The sequence below is a fragment of the Rhinolophus hipposideros genome, assembly GCF_964194185.1.
Source record: "Rhinolophus hipposideros genome assembly, chromosome: 4".
In the NCBI taxonomy this organism is placed as follows: domain Eukaryota; kingdom Metazoa; phylum Chordata; class Mammalia; order Chiroptera; family Rhinolophidae; genus Rhinolophus; species Rhinolophus hipposideros.
Window position 1 is genome coordinate 54,935,172 of NC_138050.1, and position 20,059 is coordinate 54,955,230.

Below are 20,059 nucleotides of genomic sequence, written 5' to 3' on the forward strand. Positions count from 1 at the left end.
AAATTCTGAATTCACGTGCTAGTAGGAAAAGTGAAGGTTATCCCAAACTCACTTATCTAAAAGTCCACATTCCCTCCAAACTTCACCACTTTACATTACTTTATTCTGTTCTAATTTTCTCACCATGATGATTATGATCCAATATCTTAAATACATGTATATTTACTTTTTGACAGTATCCCACACTAGATTTCATGCTCCATGAGAGAAACTATTTAGATATTGCTATATATCCAGGCTCTCTTACACTTTCTAGTGTACTATATGTGCTCAGGAAATAATTGTGAAGTAAATAAATGCATGAATTATTAATAATATTAAATTATATATATTTCATTTATAATTTATATATATAATATATAATTAATAAAATTATATATATTTTATTTATATATATTTTATCACTGACATTTTATGTTAGGACTGTTTGTTTTTTTGTTTTCTTAAAAAATTTAATTGTGAACATTACAATTTGAATTTTGTGTAATTTTCAAAGGTTACATATTCTTGTTTTGATATTGTCAACCATTTGAAAATGTAAAATTTTAGCTTACAGTCATACAAAAATATACAGTGGGCTGAATTTAGTCCATAGGACAGAGTATGCCGACCGCTTTAATCGAATAAAATATACAATGTCTAATACAGATGAGTACAAGCTCTCAAAGTCTTGTTTGAAATTTGAGCTCCATTATTTTACTATTTTTTTTCAGCTTTATTGAGATATATTAGGTTGGTGCAAAAGTAATTGCAGATTACAAGGTTAAAAATAATTGCAAAAACCAAAATTACTTTTGCACCAACCTAATAATTGACATATATCATTGCGTAAGTTTAAGGTGTACAATGTAATGATTTGATACACACATATATTGCATGATTAGAACTTCTTTTAAAATTAGCAGTTTCAATTATAGGGACAGTTATATATTTCTTATCGTGTTTGTGGCTATTTATATTTCTTTTCTATATTATCTTTTTAAGTGCTTTGACTATTTTAACATTGGGGTTTTGTTTTTGTTAATATTAAAAATTACTTGTAGTGTTTTAGCACAAACACCTTGGAGAAAAGACGAAAAATTCTACAAACCAATCTATTTGAAATGCTAGGTGTTCTGGCTGATGAATCATAAACACAACTTAACTTGAATTTCACTACGTTTTCCTCGAATGTAATCATCAAATACATTGTATAATTTTTTAAAATTTAGACTTGATTGAAAAACCATACTGGAAACATTTTATGCCATATCCATATCTTACAAAGTTTTGGGGTTGCATTAGAATATTAATGTCTCTTCAAAGTCCTACACAAAAGAAATTAGTTGAAAAAATTGTCCCCAAATTTTTCAAATTCATTTAACCAAAAATATCCTATTTTGCAAATGTAATAGAATTTACTAATGAACTATTCATGTAGCCTCATGTTAAACAATAAAAGTTGCTATCCTACAAGACATACACATTTAAAAGAAAGGAAAAAGATTTAGATAAGAATGAGAAATCTAAATGGGTCCTCTTATGTAGAAGTCCATGAAATTTTAATTCTGTATTTTCCACTATTTTGCATTCATTAAGTTTTGTAAAACTATTAGAAAATGGAAAATTGAATATAGAAGTCAGAGACATGCAAAACAGAGATGAGGGAATGTATGAGTTGGAGGTGGTAGAAAGGAGAGGAGAAGGACGAAGGGAATTTCGTTTAGCATAATGAAAAGAAACAAGTCTTGAGGTCATAAAAGCCTGGCTCTGAGTGCCAAGTTATTGTTCACTGGTTTTGTTAGTAAGGGCAAACCCCTAATTCTCCCCATCAGTTTTCAAAGTGGAGACAACTATTAGTACTTAATGTCTATTACAGTTACCTTCAGTGTAAGTCTATTTAGTACCCAGCCCGGGGTCTGATATACAGGAAGTACTCAATAACTTGTAGCTATAGTAACATAAGCAACTGGAAAACAATATGATATACAATAAGTTATTTGCAAAGACAACCATTAGCTATCATATATCAAATCACCCATCCTTTTCTGTCAGCACAATCTTTCTCTAAGTGTAAGAATTCAAATCCTAAAAAGAATGAGACAGAATAAAATAGTAGGGAAGAAAGAAGGGAAATTCAGCCTGGAGGTCTTTGAAACATTGAAAACTTAGATTGGGTTTGCTTTCCTTCTCCCCCTCAATGTTACCATACAATATATTTGACAAAACCAACCATGAGAAAAGCAAGTAATTTTAGTAAAAGGCAAGAAATACTTTTAAAATGTAATTCCCAGAATAGACAGACACAAAAATGTTAAGATTTCTAAGTGCAGCATTTGTAGTAGACCAGAAAAAAAACAGAATGCTCTCTGTTATTTGTTATTGGGGGAAAAATACAACATGTCCTGAGATCTACAAGGGAACCCTCTATAAATCTGTTTCTTAAAAACAACCCAGATGTAATAAAACACATTTATGAAAGATTAAGTGGAAACTTGCAGGTACCTCTGAAACAGATCTATAAAAAAATGTGCCCAATTCATTTATTTCCAGGTAATTTACTAGTTAATTTTTGAAAGTCTATCTACCAGCCAGAGACTCGGGAAAGCACTACAGAGCTTTCTTTATTGCTCACAACCAACAATATGAGAATAAAAAGAAAAGGTTTTCACAATTCTGTCCTTGTGTTCAAGGACAAACTCCAAAGACCTGTTAAACCTTCAAACAAATAAGAATAAAGATAGCAAACTTTTTATAAGAAGACAAGCAAACCCTTAAGAGTTTCCCCCAAAATGAAAACCCAAATCACTAAAGAAGAAGGATGGTAGATAATGACCCAAAATGCACCTGAATGCAGTCAGGTATGACTTGTGAAGTACTTCCTATCTCTACCCTGCATCCATTTACATTCTTTACTATTGTTGAATTGGGCAATTGGCAGGAACTCTATAAGGATCATTCAGAAAGTAACCCCTCTCATTCTGAAATATGCATGTCATCAAAAGGAACTGGTGAAGAAACTCTTAAATCTTGATACCCCCAACCATTGAATTGTGACCTCTCTCCCCAAACTGAGCTAAGACATCAGAGTTGAAAGCCCTGTAGCAGCTGGGGAGAAAAGCTGCCAGGTAGGGTGTGCACCAGCAGAAACCTGAAACAGAGTTAATTACCCTTGATAATTACCAGTGAACGGAGTTGAGAAGGAAGGAACCAAAGTCTTGGCACCATCCATCCTTGTTGTACTCAAAGTCTGACGATCCAGAGAGCTGTTGAGTTTCTGCCTGCCCACAATCATGAAAACATAGAGAACTGGAGGAGAAGATTCATGGGTCTCTGGTCTCAAGCAGAGACTTTCCCACAGGTTTCCATTGTTTAAGCAGAGAGAGAAAACCAGAGAGAGAGAGAAGCAAGTAACTGTCCCCCAGAGTCTAGTTTTTGGGCAAATAACGTAGGAAGCTATACAATTGGGGAATCCACTTATTCATTAAGAAACTATGTATGAAGCCCTTATTATGATTAATGTGTACTTTGAGATTTTAATGATTGAAAATGTTTATGGTAATAAAAGTTTTCAACCTATGTTACAATTTAAAGTTTTAGAACAGTTGAAATTATGTTGTACTACATGTTTATAGCTCCATCTGTAAACGTCCGGAGGTCAGTAATTGTTACTTCAGATGGAGCACATAAATATTTATGTGTAACACTACTGCCATGCTAAATGACAGACCATGTCGAGAAAACAAAATATATAAAGAAAGCAATCCTAGAATTCCAAGTAGCCAGGGTGTGAATAGCATTCACAGTCATACTAAAGAAATCTCTACATATTATTATGATGGAAGCTAGATGCGATGATAAGAATGGGCACAATGTATGTATCTCATGGGGCTTGGGAGTGTGTGAACAGAGAGCTGAATATCCATCTTCCAGACTAAAGATGGAAAATCAAGGGGTAGCAATATAAACATTGATATTTAGAATGAAACAGATATAAAAACCAAAAGAATCATCTAAAAGAGTTCAAAGTGGTTGTATCTGGGAAGAAAAATTCACAGGGAAGGGTTGAAGGGAAAGAAGTGGTTAATTTTACTAGCTTAAAATAAGCCTCCTAAAACTATTTGACTGTTTAAAATATGGGTATGTATGACAGATAAAAACGTAAAGTGAAAAGAAATAATGGCACACATAAAAATATTTGTCATATTTATTGTCATAATCATGAAATGATATAATTATAGTAATATAGAAATAGAAAAAAGGAGAGAAAATGTTTATAAAATCTCTAAAATAAATAATTAATGATATATACATGATGCAACTTCATACCATCAAAAAATCCATATTATGGAAGAAAATTTTAAGGCCTGGAGAAATGCAGAAAAATGTGTATAAATAGATAGGCTACCAAGATGTAAATATGGTATCAGGTAAGTACAGTATTACTAATACCGTGTTGCCCCAAAAATAAGACCTAACCGGAAAATAAGCCCTAGCATGATTTTTCAGGATGACATCCCCTGAACATAAGCTCTAATGCGTCTTTGGAGCAAAAATTCATATAAGACCCAGTCTTATTTTCAGGGAAACATGGTGTGTGGAGGGAAAAAGGAGAGGGGAGGGAGATTAAGAAATAAACTAAAATCAAAAACATATTCAGGATTACCTTTATGTGATGGAATTATTAGTGATTTTAAATTTTCTTCTTTATATTTGTGGTGTCTCAATTTTCTACATTAAACGTGTGATATTCACATTGAGAAAATATTTTCAAAATGCACAGTGAATAAAACTATAAAACTAGATGAAAACACACGATGATTGTCTTGAGTTCATCACAAGTTTCAAATCTAGTAAATTCAAAAGTGAGGAGTAAAACTTTACATAATTTAACGATTACCTGGTGAGCTAGATAAAAATTAAAAACTAGTTTCAGAAGAAAACCTATTGAGTGTTTCTGAGGAAAAGCTCAGAAAAGAAATGGCTCTAGCTTGTGAAGAGTCCCAGATTGTTAGGGTAAATTTAACATCCTTCCAAGATATTGTGCAATTCACTTTTATTATACATCCTATTAAGCCACTCATTTACCCTAGTATGATGGTTTTATGTGAACCACACTAGGTACTTAATATTTACTGACAAAAGACCTTGCATAAAAGAGCCAGTGCCCTCCTACTGCATTATCATTCATTGTATTATTCTCGAATACCAATATGTTCACTTTGCTTCTTAAAAAACCTTATGTTGCTAATCTGAACACTCCATATCCGCTCTGAGGAAATACAGCCTTTTCCAGATCTATTTACCAACAAACTGAAAATATGGGCAGTTGATATTTTCTCTGCCTTAATACCCTGTGCTAACGGCCTTCATGTGCAATTTATCGCTAGTGTCTTATGGCACTATCAACTGTACTTCTTTTTCTTTCTTAAATCTAGAATATTCTACTACAGTTTTAATGTCCCATACTGTAATATATTATATATATATATAATATATATAATATACATATATTATATATATATATATATGAAGGGGGGACCACAAAAAAATTAATATACCCTCACATTTGATCTAGGGATGCAGTTTGCAATGTTCTTAGAGTTTGCTTTCCCACGTGTAACTAACTAGCTGTTCCTGTTAATTACAGCTTTCCCACCGCCACAAGGAAATTCTCAAAGCATTTTTACCCCTTGACTTTCATAGAAATACAAGCTTCTGGCTTTCCTTCTAAATATGGCTTCTCTTTTCCAGTCTTCTTCGCAGCCTCCCGTTTGTCTAACAATCCTTTAATTGGTTTACTTTGGACCTTCTTTCAAATGTTCTTTCTTTTTTCGGACTTCATATTTTTATGTATTGATCTGATGTACTCAAGAGCTTCTGTTACCCTTATATATGCAAATAAAACTTTTCTCTCTCTCCTGAGTTCCGGGACCAGCTGCCTTCTAGTCTTCTCCAGGTGGATGTCTTCTGTGGATCATGAACTTGATGTGTTTAAAAAGGAGTGCATGTTTCTGCACTGGTGTTTGCTTCCTTGGTAAATTGCACCATCCCTTCCAACCTCCCCAAAACAGAAAGCTTGGAGTCATTTTCAGATTCCCTCCCCTTCTTTAACTCCTGCATTAAGAACATCAACATTACTGTTGATTTCACCTTCAAAATATAGCATCAATATGTGTTTTATTCCCATCACTGTGACCTTAAACCCACAATCACCAGGGTTTTATGTAATGTTTTCCCAAAGGCAGTGACTCCCGTTAGGTGCCCCTTCAATCCTTCCATCTTACTCCATCACTGTCCTGTCCTCTTAGGTGAGGTCAGCGTTCCCTTCTTTGAGCTTCCAGAATACCATTTACTTACCCCATCATAGCCCTCACTGAAATCTAAGATTTGGTATATGGCATGTGTAAAATTTTACGTAATATATCAATGATTATACACTAAGAAATGAATTAGTGTTTATGCTCATTTTTTACTTTCTCTACTACACAAGAGTATCCATGTTTAAGAACAGAGACCCTGGTTGCTCATGTTTTTCTTGTTGCTCACGTATTCTCAGGCACAAGCAAAGCACCTGGCACAGAGCAAACCTGGTAATAATGGTAACGATGAGAGGACATGGATGTGTCATCATTTCACAAAGTGGTAAGCATTTCACAAAGGAGACTTATATCAGATGATTATTTTGTATACTTGAAATATATACAATTTTACTTTTCAATTATACCTCAATAAAGCTGGATAAATTAAAAAAAAAAATACTAAGAAGCTTTTATGTTCAATGGCCACTAACAGGGCTTAGGAGCCAGAGTAGCTTCCTTCAAATTCTTACTCTGATGAACCCAAAAAATATAACTGTCACGCAGAAAATCCTGCTCGCTGCGCCATTTGTCGTGCAGGGTCTCAGCTCCCACTCCCCGCCCAAGAACGCAGGACACGGTAAGGCCAAATAGGAACACCCACGGAGCCATAGATAGGGGAGTCAAACCAATATATTCTCGCTGGCGGCTGGGCTGGAGACACAGGAAGCAAGATCTACATAATTTGCCTAATAGCAGTCCGTGCTTGCCAGCCACCATCTTCTTGCTAGCTCCCATTCCTTTCCCTGCTAGCGTAGCCACAGCCGTTATATTAGTGGCCAATGGCCTACGGGTTACAGCTGACGGCCAACTAGCCACAGCTGCTGGCATCTGATCACAGTTGATGGCCATTTACTACCCGAGCCAGCACCTTTCTATGTGAGGCCGAGAGCCTGGAAACTGTTTTTTGGGGCTTTGTCCCCACACTCCACCCCTACAGGGTCTCGCCTCACAATCTACGCGACAAGTGTCTTCTGCGAGGGTCCCTGTGCAAGGAGCCTGGAGGTGAATGCAATATCCTGGACACAGCCAGGCTCTCTGAGCACAGCCAGGGTTTCTCAGGGCACCACCAGTACTTCTGGGCACAGCCAGACTTCCTGGGCTTCTTAAGGTACCACCAGTCTCCCCGGGCACAGCCAGGGTTTCTCAGGGCACCACCCCAGTACTTCTGGGCACAGCCAGACATCCTGGGCTTCTTAGGGTACCACCTGTTTTCCCGGGCACAGCCAGAGTTTCTCAGGGCACTGCCACTCTCTCTGGACACAGCCAGACTTCCTGGACTCAGCCAGGGCCTCTCAGGGCACTGCCACTCTCTCTGGACACAGCCAGACTTCCTGGACACAGCCAGGGCCTCTCAGGACACTGCCACTCTCTGGACACAGCCAGACTTCCTGGACACAGCCAGGGCCTCAGGGCACTGCCACTCTCTCTGGGCACAGCCAGACTTCCTGGACACAGCCAGGGCTCTCAGGGCACTGCCACTCTCTCTCTGGGCCTCTCGGGGTACTGTGCTGGAACAACAGCGGCTCACATCAAGGTGCTTACATATTATCAATGGCGGCCAGTCAAGACACAAAAGCAAACATTCTCGCCAGTCCCACTACATGGTGGTATGTTCCCAAACAGTCAAGCGTCCATTAAATTAGGGATGGAAGGCAATTCCCCATAGTCCATAATCATTCGCCAGGGCTGTCCTGGGGGTGAGGGATGACCTTGACCTCACCCTCATCTCCCAAGGAGGACTCAGCAAGCGTTTCCTCCTGGGACTAAAAGTCCTGCATACGGGCTGCCTCAGCAAGCAGTTCCCAGCCCACAGGGCAGCAACAACCTTCGCTTTCTCTGCTTTCTCCAGCCTCTGCTGGTTGGGGAACCATCCACATTTTTCCACCCCTCCACGGGAATCGAGCTCTCCGGCAGCTGCTCCTCCTGGTCTTCCTCAGACTGAGTTTTCAGACGCACAAACTGCTCCACTGCCCTTCGGAAAGCTTTGGCCAGCACCGTATCCTGCCGACTACGCCATGTGTCACGCAGGAAATCCTGCTCGCTGCGCCATTTGTCGTGCAGGGTCTCAGCTCCCACTCCCCGCCCAAGAACGCAGGACACGGTAAGGCCAAATAGGAACACCCACGGAGCCATAGATAGGGGAGTCAAACCAATATATTCTCGCTGGCGGCTGGGCTGGAGACACAGGAAGCAAGATCTACATAATTTGCCTAATAGCAGTCCGCGCTTGCCAGCCACCATCTTCTTGCTAGCTCCCATTCCTTTCCCTGCTAGCGTAGCCACAGCCGTTATATTAGTGGCCAATGGCCTACGGGTTACAGCTGACGGCCAACTAGCCACAGCAGCTGGCATCTGATCACAGTTGATGGCCATTTACTACCCGAGCCAGCACCTTTCTATGTGAGGCCGAGAGCCTGGAAACTGTTTTTTGGGGCTTTGTCCCCACAATAACCTTAGGTGAAACACTTGACATTTGCCCACTTTCCTTATTTGATCAACTTGCCTTTAGATCAAATGAGATAAATTAAGTAGGAAAAACCATGAAATGTGCCCACTGACTTCATCACAAAGATATACAACCAAAGTGTCCCTGGCAAGAACCATGCTGAGGGGCTCGAGTGGACAGGAAGCAGACTACGTGGATGGATGGAAGAGTGATCGGGAGGAAACAAACTAGGCTCAGCAAGAGCATATTGTTCTTCTGAGAAGCTCAGCCATGTGAACAACAAGGATAATAGGTTGACAACTGGAAAAAATAAATTTGATTTATTTTTCTTATTTTTTTTAAATTAATGGAAGATACTAGAACATAACTATATATTTAAAAGAAAAAGCTAATAGAACAATTATGAAAATAAGAGATGATGAAGGAGAAATCCTTGAAGAGGTAGTAATTAGTGGAATCTAAGAGAAGATGTGGGAAGATTTAGCTTATACAGGAGAACAAACACCTCTTTAAGAATGAAAGAAAGACTGAATAAATAGAAAAAAGAACAACCAACAGTTTGCTAGTAGGAAGTAGAAGGCAGTAAGCCTGAAGAATTTTCAATTTTCTCAGTGAGGTTGAAGTCAATATCAACTATTGAGAAAGAGAGTAAATATTATATGATAGTCATGAACATGGAAAGCTAATGAGGCTCTTAGCTCACTTCTGCCATAGTTCTTATTGAATAATCAGATTTACTTTGAACCATTTGGATTTATAGCTCATTTTCTAGGGAGGAGTATAACCTCCCAAAGTAGCAGAGTACCATATGTCTTAATATTTTACATATCAAAGTGATGGAAAGGGTTTTTTATAACTAAAACACATAATATTTTAGAGTAGTATTTAACCCAGGAATAGTCTACGCAACCAATGAGTTTTGGAATGATTTAATTTTGATCTATCAATGACTTAAGCCACCTAACACAAAGCAAGCAATGTGTTTTTGAAATATCATTTGCTATTTCAGTTATGACAGAATTGTTGGGTTCCAGTAGTTGCCTGTAGCGCCCATTAAAATGATGTAGTTCTACACTGCCCATAAAACACAGTCCATGACACACTTCATCCAACAGGCGATGGAATTACTAACATCACATGTTCAAACACAAAAGACCAAAGATTGAGAAAACATTAACTGCACTTTCCAACAATCATTCCATTGTTACTGAAGTGAAACAATGACAAAGACACTACAAAGCCTCACTAAGTAAATGACTATCTATTTACTAACATTTCCTCTTGCACTTGATTTCAAGGAGTTAAAATGTTTTTACAGGGCTCCCCATAATATGTAACAGTAATAATTCAGCAATATATATTGCCTATCAGCTTTTTTAAAAACCAAAGCTAATTAAAAGGACATTTTATTCTTCACTTGCCATTACTCATTTCTTGAAATTATGTACAATAGATATCTTTTACAGTAAAATTTGTTAAATGGTTCCAGGACATGTAAGTATGAAATCACATCTCCCCTGCAAAAAATTTTCAATAGGAGAAAGAAAAAGTCTGAGATGATTAGTCTGTCAGGAACACAGGTAATCATTTTCCTCAAACACTGGAGTACCATCTAGTGTTTTGCTCAGTTAAATTATTTTTCTTTCAAAATAATTAATGCCAAAATAAAAGTAATTTTTTATGGTGCAAATTCAATAAACTGTTAAAAGTGCAGATTCGTCACAATTTTAAAACTGCTAACAAAACAGAGTAACTTAGCAACTGTGGCTACATTACAAACTTAAATGTGAAAATTCAGCTCTAGCATGCTGAAGATAAATGAAAATCTGTAATCCAAGGTCACATCAGAAAAGAAGTGAGAACTGAGCTAGGTTATTTAGAGACAATCCCCTATGAAATCACATGGTGCAAAACAGTGGGGGGAAAAAAAAAGTCTATTGTTACTCTCCCAGCAGGCTAGTGATGGAGCACATACTGAAGGTATTTTACAAGCATTTGTTCAAGGCACAGATGTACTGATACAACATGCTACACACACACACACACACACACACACACACCACACATATACATATATATGAACATATTAAAATAAATATGTCAAGGTTTTCAAGAGAATAAAGCCTGACATGCTTTGAGTTCATCACTTTTCAGCCTTTATGATTTATTCTTCAATAACAGAAAAGCTTCTTAAAATCTGGAATATACACATTACAGGATAATTATTTTTTAAAAAAACAGAAAATAATTTGAATTATAGAGCATTGATAGCATGGCACAAAATAGAAAATATTTTTAAAACTGGATAACGTATTAGAATGTAAAATAAAAAATTTATATATGTGAGATGCTCAAATAATCAATAAAATAAGATAAGTGAAAGAAAAGTCTCAGTTAATAAACTTTGTATAATTATCATGTATATATCATACATAATTATATGATATATATTACATATAAATATATATAATGCATTAAAGTATTATTTTACTGAGAGCTAAAACACATAAATTTGGGATCCTAGAATATAATCTCTTTGATATTAGATTTCTTTATATAAAAAATAAGAATTACATAATAAGTGTATTGTTTACATCATAGAAATGTTCTACATTTCCAGTAAGATATTTCTCAAACTTCTAAGAAACTACAAAATCCTATTCAACTATATGATGGAAACTGTAAGATAATAATAAGACTTTGTCTACATTTTGAAAATATATTGTAGAAATCTATCATTTTCTGACTCACCCCAATTCCTAAAACATACTGGGTTTAGATGATTTCTATTTCATACTTAAAATTTTAAAAAGTGCCAATTGTTTTGCTTAGTAATAAATATAGAGTCAACCCTCATTCACAGATTCCACAGTTGTCAATTTGCCTACTTGCTAAAATTTATTCCTAATGTCAAAATCAATACTTGTGGTATCGGTGGCCATCCATGTACGTGTGAAAAGTGAAAAATTTTAATCACCCAATGTGCAGGTTTGCAGCTGAGGTTCCTCAGGGCGACAATTTGACTTCTTGTTTCAGCTTTCACAGTGTAAATAAATGTCCTTATTGCAGCCTTTTAGCACCACATTTGTTCATATCTCTGAGCCTTCTGTTGGTGATTTCATTGTTTAAAATGGTTCCCAAGCATAGTGCTAAAGTGCTTTCTAGTGTCGATAAGCGTAAGAAGGCTGTGATGGATGAGCTTTAATAGAAAATACATGTGTTGGATAACTTATATTTGAGCATGTGTTATAGTACTATTGGCCATGAATTTGATGTTCATGAGTCGACAATATATTAAATAAGGTATCATTAAACAGAAACACATGTAAAATAAGTTTTGTACAGTTCTTTTGAAGAATATGTTGTGACCAGAAGCCTGCAGAAACCTAACACGGTATTTCCCCTAGGAGCAATAATTCAGGATTCACTAACTCAGTGTGCTGGTGACTTTATACAACATAACTGCCACAAATAATGAGATCAATTTGTACATAATATTTCTTAATTTTCCTCCCGAATTCTAAATAACCACATTAGAAATCTGTGCTTGAAAGGGAAATGTGTGATATTAAAGTACAAGAGTGATCTAATTAGTAGTCCACTTTGGGGACTTTTAACTCTATCATAAAAAATATTGCAGCAGATAAGAGTGGTCAGGGGTGCAGGTTCTTAAGTTGGCCTCTACGGGATCAAATACTGTCTCTGTCTCTACTATCTGGCTTTCAGCATGTAGATTAGACTCTCTGTGCCTAAGTCGACTCACCTATTAAAAAGCAGAAAATCTAGCACATGCAAAATAGAATTTTCTGAGGACAACCTGAATTAATAATTATAAAACATGTACAAAAGTACCCAACACATAGGGAAGGCTATATAAAAATTAATTATTAGTATCTGATGGTTGTATTGATCATTTGGTAAAAGTACTGACAACACTCACAGTAGATATACCTACTCCAAAATACAAAATGTCTGTGATTCAATTAAAATATCAAGATTCTAATGCTATTTAGTATATAATGACAACACACACACACACACACACACACACACACACACACCTCTACTTAACAAAAATTCACAACCATTATCTCAAAAATCAATGCAAATTTTATAGATAATGATTTCCTGAAGAATGTGATTCAAATATATTTTTCATTCATTTTTAAATCCAACCCCATGTATCTTCATTCAAACATTCTTTTCCATTTCAACAAACCCAAATTGCAGTCCTATATTCTCGGGCCAAAAAAGTACAAGTCATCCTTGACTCTTATTCTTTCTCTCAAGCCCTAAATCCAACCCCACACCAAATACTGACAACTTGATGTTCAAAACATCCAGATGTCAGCCACTTCTCGTGCTATGTCTAGCCTGGATAGTGGCAAGAACTTCCTGTGAGTGTTTCTTGTACTTCCCTTCCCTTTGTCTATTGTCAACAGAGCATCCAAAGTGCTCTTTTTAAATGTAAGTCAGATCATGTCACTTCCCAACTCAAAACCCTCCAAAGGCTCCCTTAATCACCTGGGGTATGTAAAAGTACTTGCTAACTAACATCCTTGCAACAGCTGATTAGCTCCATTTCCTCTCTGAGTTCATGTCCTACTCTGACCCCATCTGCTCCACTTGAGCTGCACTGGTCTCCTTGCTGTTCTGCAAGCACAATAGGTTGCCACACAGCTTTGTGCTTGCCGGTTCCCTCTGCCTGGCAGAAATGCACCCACATTTCCACGGGGCTGTGGCTCAAATCACCTTCTTCAATAGGCAATCCTTTAATACTCTCTATTTCTTTCTTCTTATTTCCTCCAACAATTCTTTTTAGTTGACATACTGTATATTTCATTCACTCATATATTCGTTTTCTGTTTTTCCCCAGGGGAATGTAAGCTACAACAGGCAGGGATTTTGGCTTCATTTGTTCCCTGCTGACCCCCCTTAGTACAGAAGGCATTCAAATATTTACTGAATGTGTGAATATGCAGTCTCTCTTACTCACCAATAAATAGGCTTTGGAAAATGAAAAGTATATTGGACATGAAGCACTAAATACACAATGGCATGTAAGTAAGATAAATCTCAATTTTGAGGCTGTTAGCAGGAACATATTTCTATATTAATTATAATTTTTATGGCAAGGTATTTCATCAACATTTATTTGAAAGTAAATTATTTCTGTGGATAGACGGTGGGCTGCCTATAACATGGTGGCAATGAGCCTACTCAGACATGCTAATCCATTAACGAAATTGCTTGATGGTACACTTATATCGCTTGCTTTTGTTTGCTTTCGCCATTACTCTATGATGTAAAATGCCTTTTTTTGTTCACTGCATAGCATACAACATAGTAGTCAGTCTATAAATATTTGCTAAATGAATGAATAAACTATAATTTACTTGAGGGAAGAAATTATATTAAAAATAGTTGGTGATCAATAACTATTAGTTAAATGAATGAAGACAGTTGACGAGTATATGAAGTTCACTGAATAATAGTAAGTAGGAGATGTATAATTTTCCATTTGAGTTCAGGCTATTCTATGGTGTGAGAAATGGCATTGCAGAACCATAAAAATATGAATAATTTGACAATTACAGATTTAACTCTATGTTTATACATGAAATAAAACAAGTTTCTATTTGTCAATTCTGTCTGGTAAAGAAAAGCAACATCAACACTGAGACCATTTGTGTGCTGAAGTAAGTACTTCTAAATATAAGTATAAAATGAGTAGGATGAGGAATTCTAGAACATTTGAAAAAAATGAATGTGGCTATAAGACACTTTTAATAGAAATTAGTTAATAATACCAATATTAAACTCAGGCTGACTTCCAAAAATTGGCCTGCCATTCCTGCACTCTTTTTTTCATTTATGTATTCAACAAGTATACATTGAGTGTCTATAAAGTACTGGCACTATTTTTTAACAAAGGAATTAACATATGTATAAGGATCAATATTATGGTCTCAGCTATAATTGAAAACAACTCCAATTATTTTTATACTAAAATTTTTCATTTTCATATAAATAAATGTAGACAGTTCCTTAGTAGGTGTAAGCACGGGAACAGAGATTCAATACAAGCCATTATCTCCTTATTACTGTATGCCTAGTTGGCTAAAAATTAGGAGAATTAATTGAAAAATAAACAACAATTATCAAACCATTATAGTTAGGACTGATTTGCAAAGCATCAAGGCATATAATATCCAAGAAAAAGGCAAGAGGAGTAGAGCCTGACATAGTATCTATACAATTTGTTTTATAAGCTATGCAACCCACAAACCAAATCTCTAATTACCTTATAATTCCAGGCAAAAAAGTAATGACATTTTCACACATTTTTTTTCTCAAGTGAAGTATTACATGTTGTGAAACATTATTAGATAACTATGTAGACTTTTACATGCCATCAAATCTTCAAATGGTAATAAACTAAATTGCTTTACTTACTAACACAAGGAGCAGGACAATATCAGGGTTGTCACATGCACAGGCAATGTGCATTGGTGTCCAAAAATCTTCATCCTGGTGGTTGACGTTGACCCCTCTGTCAATCAGGATCTCTGCAATGAAGGCATTATCATACCGAGCACACTGAAAGAAAGAAAAAAAGGAAATATAATATTATAACAAACTATGATAAGGTTTATTCCAAGTTTCCATGGATAGAAAACTTCAATGCCAATTTTGGAAATTTAAAGGTGGAAAATGTATGCACGTTTCCTAAGTATTAACCTACAAGGAAATGGCATATATAAAACATAGGGGGAAATTGAGTCCATGGACAGTGGAAAGAAAATTAAGAAAAAAGGGGCAGATATTTAAAAAAAGGAAAAAAAAATCACTGCTTGGGTCCTCCTCATCTATAGATAGTACTATTAGAAAATCTTGGCTTATTTATCAGAATTATCTTTGTAAAACACAGACTTGATCATATGGCCCTTTTGCTGTAAAACATGTAGTTTGTAATTGCCAAAAAAATAAAATTTCACCATTTTATTTAATCCAAGACAGACAAGACCCTTTACAGCCTTTCTAACTAAATCAATCAACATTCTCATAGGTAGCCTTCACGCTATTTCCATAAGACAACTAGGAATTATCTTGTAAGACAACATACTCTCTTGTAAGTTAACTGTAACAATTAAACAATCTTCTAACAAAAGTTTTAATGATTCCAAATACTGTGTTTTATAGATGTTTCATAAGATGCTAAATCAAAACCTTCAGGAACTTTGTTCTTATTTTTCATTTACTATTTATAGCTAGAACTTATATTAATATTATTAGGTTGGTGCAAAAGCAATTGCTGTTTAAACGGTTAAAAATAATTGCAAAAACCACAATTACTTTTGCACCCACCTAATATCTGTATAAGTCAGAGCTGGCTTCATTGTGCACGGTCTATACAGTTGTGCTTAGATGCATGCTCACTTGGTTTAATGCTCTGCTGTCGTCCTCTTGAATGTTTAATAATTTTTGTAGAATCCCACATATTCATTTTGCACTAGGCTCTGAAAATTATTCAGCTCTTGTATAAGTCTTTTTCATATTTGTATCATATGCTACATTAATGTCAAATACATATTAATAGAATTAGTAAAAAAAAGACCTATTAGTATGTTAAATGCCTATTAGTAAAATGTCTGGGTTGTAGGATACATGCTTTTTACAATATTTGGGTGCGTAGAACAGACTTCCCTCTCAAAAAGAAATACAAATCAATGCTACCACCAGAACTACTGTAATACCAACGTATCCACATATTCACTGGATTAAAAGCAATTCATTGGAGGACTTCCACTTTTGAGCAATAGCGACTATATTTACTTTCCTACCTAAATCAACTAAATAAACACAAAGGATAACCTCTGAGAGCTGGGAAGGAAACACGGCAGCCCTAATGTTGCTGTTGCTCCAGCCTACTGCCTTGAGGGAATTCCCAAGCTACAGCACAGAGAAGAGAACCCCGACCAACCAGGGCCACTCATGAGGAGGTCCAGTGGGACCAAGTTGTCTGGAATGCACAGAACAGAGGAGCAGAGGGGGCAAAATGCCCCAAAGGGAGATCTGCATATACTCCCCTCAAGTATTCAGCTGAATCATGAGCAGTTCTAGGAAGTGACCCAAGGTCAGAGAAAGAACTTTCTGAAAAGGAAGAGGACTCAGAGCTCATAAATTGCCAAAAATAGTGCCTCTTTCCACCAGCCAGGCTGGAATGAATCCTCATAATTGATGGGACAATGATAATGTACCAGACGTATTTTGCCTCCATAATGGGAAAATATTGGCCCTAAACAATGCTGTTTCCTCCTAAAACAAATATTAAATTCAAGTTCAGAAAGGATCAAACTATTTCTAAATAAATTAAGTTACCCAAAACAGAGCCCAAGATTATTTACAGAAATACAAAATTATTCAGTCCCCAACAAGGCAAATTTTGCTCTATCTAGTATCCGAGAAAAAACTACCAGATATACAAAAAGGTAGGAAAGTAGGGCCCACAATGAGGAGAAAAATGATCAAAGGAAACCAACTCACAAGTGATGTAACTATTCGAAGTAGCAAATCTGAGTGCTAAAACTGTTATTTTAACTATATTCCATATGTTTGAAAAGGTAGGGGAACTATTGAACACTGTAAGTAGAAATAGGAAAGATAATTAAACAGGCTCAAATTTAACTTCTAGAGATAAGAAAAACAAAGGATGGGATGAAAAATACACTACTGGACAGGATTAACGACGGACTGGATACTGCAGAAGACAAGATTATTGAATTTAAAGACAGTAATATCAATTATACAAAATGAAACACAGAGAAAAATGACTTAAACAAAATGAGCAGAGCATCAGTGATCTGTGGGAAAACTTCAAACAAACTAACATCGAATAGATGAATAGCATGGAAATGGGGAGTACGTGAATATATTTATGTTTTTATTATGATTTAATTACCTTTAAAATTAGTAATTAGAAGACAATCCAATTTGAAAAATTAGGTAAAAGATTTGAACTGATACTTCACCAAAAAATCATGAGATAAATGAATTGTGGTTCATAATCATCATATGTCAATATTCATATCTTTCTCCATTACCAGATACAGTCATGGTGTAAGCTCCATGTGGAGGAAGACATGAGCAGACATCAGTATTGGGGTGCACCGAAGCCTTTGGGGAAAGTCAACAAAGTAGGAGGGATTAGTTTCAGTTTTGAACTAAGCTCTTTGCCTATCTGAGGCTTCCCATCATGTGTAACTGTGACAAAGGGTCACTACTATCAGCCCTGATGGTATGAACTGTGACCTGATCCACAGTACCTGCAAGTTTGGATACCGTGACTGAGAAGCTGAGGCCTAGAGTCTGAAAGCTTCATAAACTTTTAGAATTTGGGGCCTGGATCCACTTCTTTTCAGGAAATTCATAAGGAAGTAATTTCTACTGGACTCTCATATCTTTTTGCTAGCTCACTGCATAATCAACAAGGATATGACCTTCTCCTTCTGTGCCTGTCACGATATCCTCAACCTGCACCTCAGGAATCCACATGTATAATTCAAAGATACCCACGGTTTGGTTTTTGACTGTCTTTTACCAAAAAAAGAGTTAATTAGATACAGTGTTAGAAGTGCTATCACCCCTCTTACTGTTATTTTTAGACTCACCTTTCAGAGGATTATGAATAATAATTTGACAGCAATAAATACCTTCTAATAACACTTGTCTGAAAACATTATGATGGTTGAACATTCCCGTTACATAGTCTTACAATATTATTGTTAGATAGTAAACCTAATTCTCCCTAAAAAAGAATTTTCTTCAAGTTAGCATATTTTCTTCCCAATTCAGGTTGTTCTCCATCACTTCAACCAATGTCTGGTGGCACTTTATAGTACCAGAAAAAGGGCTGAACTGCCACTTTATCACCCTCAACAGCACTCTGAGGCCACCTGTTATCTCCACCTGCAGCATGGAGCCAAGTGTCACAGCTCCTCTAGTCACTATCCTCTACTTCTCAAAGTGCCAATCAGGGCTAGTGACATAATTTGTGAGACCCAGTACAAAATGAAAGTGTGGGGCCTCTTTTTCAAAAATTATTAAGAATTTCAAGGGTGTCGGAATGGCTCAGTGGGTTAGTGCGTGAGCTCTCAACAACAAAGGTGCCGGTTCAATTCCCACATGGGATGGTGGGCTGTGCCCCCTGCAACTAAAGATTGAAAACGATGACTGGACTTGGAGCTGAGCCATACCCTCCACAAGTAGATTGAAGGACAATGACTTGGAGCTGATGGGCCCTGGAGAAACACACTGTTCCCCAATATCCCCCAATAAAATTTTTTAAAAAATGAATTTCAAAATGATCACAGCAGAGCATGAAACGAAGCATGGGCCCTTCTAAGCACAAAGTCCTGTATGACTGCATGGACCATGTGCCCAGGAAGCCAGCTCTAAATGGTCAAGCCTCTTAATCAACCTGTCTCCCAGATTTCCTCAAGTCCATACGTTACTCTTTCTCTCATTGACATCATCCCTTTGCTCCCATTTTGTGCCTCTATTTGCCTCCCTGCTTCTTGTTGTACCTTCTTGTATGGATACCTCCAACTTCACATCCCCCAAGAAATTCCCCAGAAACACCCTCATAGAGGATATGATTAATTTTTTCGCCAATTTACCCTTGCAGCTTTTGCCCTTTCTCTTCTGGAAAAGTAAAGGAGGTTGGAGTTACATGGTCGATGTCCAGAGGACCTGGTGTGGGTGGGCAGGGCAAAGTGTGGACAGCTTCCACATAGTGACCATTTTTGTCAACACCTAGAAAGTTTTTGTGAAATATTTACTTAGACATTTTCTCTAGTGTCCTACTTTTCTGCCTCTCTTCAAAATATACTATTTACTCCTCAATTTTTTTTTTAATTAATTTGTTGAGCCACCTCTCCTGTAGTAAGTTGCTGGTTATAGCTACTTCTTACAGCTCCTGAGACTTTAGAGAAATGTAGAGTGACGTCCAAGATCAACCCTATAAAGGGCATCAGGTTCTCTTGTAAGAGTAGGAAAGTGATCTAAAACATTTAGAATTTAAGCTCCTAATAAAAAAACAGTCCGAACTATTTTTGTGTTAACTTCTTTTATTATATGAAACACATATGCTTATTATTTAAAATTGTAAAGTATTGTATAAAAGAAAGAGTAAAAATCATAGACCTTATCAACTTCCCCCAAACTGAGTCACTGTTAAAAATGTGTCTCGTCTTCAAGACTTTCCCTGCTG

The 20,059-nt window shown here is 36.4% G+C and overlaps 1 protein-coding gene across 5 annotated transcripts in view; it reads right to left on the minus strand.

Annotated features, from left to right (window-relative positions):
- MYO16 (myosin XVI) overlaps positions 1–20,059 on the minus strand; it is a 562,776-nt gene that overhangs the window by 352,094 nt on the left and 190,623 nt on the right. For all 5 annotated transcript variants that reach the window (XM_081047109.1, XM_081047110.1, XM_081047111.1 and 2 more), the window contains one exon: positions 15,244–15,387. In XM_081047109.1, coding sequence (XP_080903235.1) covers positions 15,244–15,387 — 144 coding nt within the window. The remainder of the gene's footprint in view (positions 1–15,243; positions 15,388–20,059) is intronic.